The sequence below is a fragment of the Pelmatolapia mariae genome, linkage group LG8 (assembly GCF_036321145.2).
Source record: "Pelmatolapia mariae isolate MD_Pm_ZW linkage group LG8, Pm_UMD_F_2, whole genome shotgun sequence".
NCBI classification, from domain to species: domain Eukaryota; kingdom Metazoa; phylum Chordata; class Actinopteri; order Cichliformes; family Cichlidae; genus Pelmatolapia; species Pelmatolapia mariae.
Genome location: NC_086234.1, coordinates 1,891,225 through 1,896,399, shown reverse-complemented (window position 1 = coordinate 1,896,399; position 5,175 = coordinate 1,891,225). Strand labels below are relative to the sequence as shown.

At 42.6% G+C, this 5,175-nt stretch overlaps 1 protein-coding gene across 1 annotated transcript; it reads left to right on the top strand.

Annotated features, from left to right (window-relative positions):
* Nucleotides 1-1,019: 1,019 nt before the first annotated feature.
* On the top strand, nt 1,020-4,477 carry LOC134633423 (microfibril-associated glycoprotein 4-like). The gene is made up of 5 exons (XM_065471614.1): nt 1,020-1,114; nt 1,792-1,939; nt 3,543-3,672; nt 3,803-3,970; nt 4,194-4,477. The coding sequence occupies exons 1-5, from the start codon at nt 1,020-1,022 to the stop codon at nt 4,475-4,477; spliced, it is 825 nt and encodes a 274-aa protein (XP_065327686.1).
* The last annotated feature ends 698 nt before the right edge of the window (nt 4,478-5,175 follow it).

Here is a 5,175-nt window from a genome sequence, read left to right as displayed (position 1 = left end):
TCTGAAAACAGTGTGGCAGTTAAGCTGAATTGGAGGAGGTTGAAAGAGAATCAGTTTCCTTTAAGGTTGAACTTAAATTAGAAACTTCTGGGGCTGTGTGAGGTCCTGAGGACTGAGACTCATGTGGAGATCAGGAGGAGCAGCCTAAGCAGAGAAGCCCAGACCTCCCTCTCCCCGGCCACCTCCTCCTCCTGCTCAGAGGAACACCAAGGCGTTCCCAGGCCAGACGAGAGATATAATCTGTCCAGCGTGTCCTGGGTCTGCCCCTGGGCCTTTCTCCTGGTGGGACATGCCTGCAACACCTCACCCAGGAGGCGTCCAGGAGGCATTCTTATCAGATTCCCGAACCACTCAGCTGGCTCCTTTGGATGTGGAGGAGCTGCGGCTCTACTCTGAGCCCCTCCCAAATGGCTGAACTCCTCAATATGTCTCTAAGGAAGAGGTCAGCTACCCTTCATAGAAAGCTTTTTTACTTGTATTCGCGATCTCGTTCTTTCGGTCACTACCCACAGCTCCTGACCATAGGTGACAGTAGGGACGTAGATCGACTGGTAAATTGAGAGCTTCGCTTTTACACTCAGCTCTCTCTTCACCACGGTGGACCACTACAGCGTCCGCATCACTGCAGCTGCAACATCAATCCATCTGTGGATCTCCCGCTCCCTTCTCCCCTCCTTTGTGAACAAGACCCTGAGATTCTTGAACTCTTCCACTTGGGGCAAGACCTCAACCCTAAGCCGGAGTGGGCACTCCACCCTTTTCCGACTGAGGACCATGGCCTCAGTTTCAGAGGATTTCTCATTCCTATCACTTCACACTCAACTGCAAATCGGTCCAGTGCGAGCTGGAGGCCATCACCTGATGAAGCCAAGAGAACCACATCATCTGCAAAAAGAAGCAATGGGATTCTGAGGCCACCATGAAAAGGTGGTCCAGCATTCCACAAAACCTTCTGACACTTCTGCTTCCTCTACCTCTAGAAATTTTGTGCATAAAATCTACGAACTGAATCCGTAACAATGGGCAGCTGTGGTGGAGTCCAATACCCACCAGAAATCAAGGATGTGTTTAACTACCTCAGTGCTGACTCGCCCATCACTGAGGAGAGTGATGGGTGAGTCATACCTTTATTTCCCAGACTCTGCTTCCTCTACAGAAAACATGTCCGTGGGATTAAAGAGGTGCTTAGATGTATTCCTTCCACTGCCCGACTGTAACCTCCTTTGAAGTCACCAGCACCCCACCCCCACTAACCCTAACCCCACTACACTATATACACTATGAGGCTAAACTTAATCAAAAAACAAAGGTAACAGTTTGCATTGATGTTTTTCAGTAATTCCAACTCAGCCACGACTGAGTAAATCCAGTGAGACATTTTTATAATTAGCCCAACTCAGTTACTCTGCTGCAAACAACATGATTTATTTTTTCCTCTAAAAGCTTAATTAAGGTCAAACAACGTAAGTTCAGTGAAAAGTTTTTGGTGATATTAAGTGATTAAATTATTTAAAGTTATTCTAATGTTTCTAATGTTTTTTCCTACTAAAAACTGTCCATGCACATTGTTACATAAATATTGATAGTAACGTTTTTTAATGTAGTTACAATAAATTACACATAGCGATTCCATTTTTATATTAATATTGTTTCTTGCAAAAGCAATGTTCAAAACAGACACGCCCACGTTAAAAAATATGTCACAGAAAAGAAGAGAAAAAACAATCCATACAAAAATGTCTGGGAGATCAAAATGAAGTCATGAAGTCAAATTGTCATGGCTGTGTGCAGGCAGGCAGGAAGAGAGGAGCCAAAATGCAGCACTCACGGAGGCTTTATTGCTGGGAAGAAACTGAACAAAAGACTAACTAAACTGGGAGAATGGAACAAACTAAACAGGTTGGCAGGCTGGCAAACAGAACACACAGCGGAAGTGAGGGTACAATGCGACAACGAGCAGGGGAAGATGCAGACACTCAATACAAGAGGTGAACAGAGCTATGAGGAAACAGCTGGGAGACACGGCTGACGCTGATTACACTGACGAGACAGGGAGAGCACAAAGCTGAACGCACAGACATCAGGCACAGACCTACAAAGTAAAACAGGAAGTACACGACAGACAGAGAGATCCAGACGAGACACAGAACAAACAGACGCAGACTCATGAGCAGACAAAATAACACCACGGACAGACAGAAGGAACACAGAGAAGAGGGAGCACAGCATAAAAACCGGGAAACCAAATAACAAAACCTAAAAACAAGAACTCAGGAAGTACTGCCAAACTAGGAGGCTGAAATACTAGGACAGAAACCAAAACAAACAGTCATACTTCATAATAGAATCAAAAGAAAAAGTACAAAACCAAAAACACTGGGTCACCGAGCCAGGACCGTGACACAAATACTTGCAGGCTTTTACCAACAAGTTGTCCTTGAGCCAGAAACGAAAACATTATTAATGCAGAGGACAGAAAGAAGTTCACACTCTGAAAAGCTGCTGTTAAACAAAAGCACACTGATGGCTTCATGTATTCTAGTTAGTTTTAAACTATCAACAACACACAACACAACTTTACAAATAAATAACAACTTGCTCTTGAACTTGATTCCAGCTTCACATTGTTTAGTTCTTAGTGACATTAGCTTTGGGCCGACTTTAGACCATCAAACGCTTTGAAACACTTCAAATATGCTCTTCAGTTCTTGGTGTAGCTGAATATGTTTATTAGCCTCATTAGCAGGACACAGGCTCTGGGTACGTTCACATCTTTAATCAAATAATAAACTGATCATTTGTGAGAGGCACATGTCCCATAAATATTACATTTTAAAAGACAGTTTTAAAAAAAAACAACACAGTTCATTGTTTGTTTGTTTGTATTTAATGACAATGTGCTCAAATTATTTTGTTCCTGTGGAGATTTATTATAGTTAAAGAGCAACATGGACATTTAAAAGACAGGACTTGGTTTTATTATGTGTAAGAAAATAAATGCTACCAAAAAAACTGCACAGTCGTGGCTTTTTCTTTTGTTTTTCTTTTTTCAGAATGCAAAATTTTAAGGCAAACAACACTGAAAGAAAATTTCAAACCTTTTTAACTATAGTGTTTAAAAAACAAACAAACAAGCAAACAAGAAATAAATAAATAAGTAAGCATGCGCATAAATAAGCACTTGTTAGAACTGCAGCTAAATTGTTTTCAGATGGCCCAACCGTCTAAAGCCAAACAGAGACCTAGGATGTGCCCGTCTCTGAAGAACTTTGGGTAAACATCTGAAGTCTACATGTGCTGTGTGTGACAATTTTCATAGCCCATGTTTGACAAATATTTTCTTATTCCCCTCCAACCAAAAAAAAATATCCGCCCACCTCTACAGAATTACCTTTAATTAGTTAAGCAATTGTATCCTCAAAGTGAACTCGCCCTTTGGCTTAAACATCAACATCCACCAATTTAAAACCTGTAGAAACCCACAGCTTTTATGTTAAAAACACTTAATATTTTCCTCACTAACCCCATGGATCATTCTTTAGAGTGTAGTAAGCACCTTCCTGCCTCCTCCCCAGGTGTTCCAGAGGAGGTTGGACGGCTCGGTGAACTTCTACAGACCCTGGGATCAGTACAAGACGGGCTTTGGTAACGCTGCTGGAGAGTACTGGCTTGGTGAGGGTCCTGTTTATCAGTCATTAAGTTCTCTGTTCATAAAGTAGAACCTCTTATGGGACTTCAGGGGTAGAATCATAACCATAAAGACTTGATCAATGACTTTCTAAATGTTTGTGATTCTTTCCAGGTTTGGAAAATGTCTTCTACCTGACGCAGAGAAAAAGGTACGAGCTGATGGTCAACATGGAGGATTTTGATGGAAACAAAGTGTTTGCTCGTTACTTCTCGTTCTCCATCGGTGGAGAGTCTGACGGCTACAGGCTGAATGTGTCTGGATTCACTGATGGAGGGGCAGGTGGGTGAATACATATTTAAGTAAGTTTAAAGTGACATCTTGTGCTGGATTCTTGTGGAGAGTCTGTGGGAACAGCAGGTCATGAATCAGTGCCTGGGGAAAGGAGCTCAAATACAGGAGGCTGGTCCAAAAATAGTCCACTGAGAACACTCCCAGTATACCTGCTGATCAGTCTGACTGGGATTAAAGGTAATGTTGGGATTGTTCATCTGTGTCTCTGCAGGAGATGCCCTGAATTTTCACAGCCAACAGAAGTTCTCTACGTTTGACAAAGACCAGGACAGCTCGTCAGTGCACTGTGCAAAAACATATCTGGGGGCGTTCTGGTACAACGACTGTCACTTTGCAAACCCTAACGGGGTTTATCGTTGGGGAGCTGATGGCACTATCTTTGCTGTTGGTGTGGCCTGGCACCAGTGGAAGGGTCATGATTACTCTCTGAAGACCATCAGCATGAAGATCCGTCCTCTGCAGTTAATCTACAGAACAAACAAATGTCTGACATGAATATTTAACAACAGCAGTCAAAAAGTGTGCAAAGCAGCAATCAAAGCAAAGGATGGCTAAACTTTGATTATGAGACAGAGAAACCTGTTTTTGTCCTGTAATGTTACATGATGTGATCTCCTCTGAAATGTTGTCATCAATAAAGCTGCACCAAAACATTTTACTTTCTCTTTCGTAAGCCCCTCCTCTCTCTGAGCTTTTCCACCACTCCGTCCCAGCAGACACTCAGTAAGAAGCAGGATCTGTTTTCCTACCATCAGCTGTACTCGAGCTTTATGACAAGACTGAAATAATCCCTTTGTTTCTAACTCAGACTGAACCAGCTGCTGTTCCTCGCTGCCTGAAGGTAAGAAATCTTTGGAATAGCAGCAGAGAGTGAATTGATGGTTCCTAATGTGATGACATAGTGTTTCTGGGAAGGCTGAGTCACCAGGCTGTGGCTCTGCAGCACAGAGTGGGCTCAGAGTAACATGATATAAAGACACTCAGCACTTATATCATGTGTCTCCACAGACTCACTCACACATGCTCATATATTACAGATTCTATGTGGATGTGACACTGCTGCATAATTATGTCATTATGTTAACTGGTGATCTTTGGTTACTGATAAATCCTGCAATATGGAGCAGGAAAAAAGATTTTCCTGTCACAGGTAAAACAATGAAAGAGATGGAGACGCACAAATGAGAGAAATC

Bases quoted from the DNA above. Each gene is read 5' to 3' on its own strand.
- LOC134633423 (XM_065471614.1), top strand. From the start codon at position 1,020: ATGGGCAGCTGTGGTGGAGTCCAATACCCACCAGAAATCAAGGATGTG. The intron at 1,940-3,542 runs GTACAATGCGAC...ATCATTCTTTAG, and splicing joins AACACACAGCGGAAGTGAGG to AGTGTAGTAAGCACCTTCCT. The intron at 3,971-4,193 runs GTGGGTGAATAC...GTGTCTCTGCAG, and splicing joins ATTCACTGATGGAGGGGCAG to GAGATGCCCTGAATTTTCAC.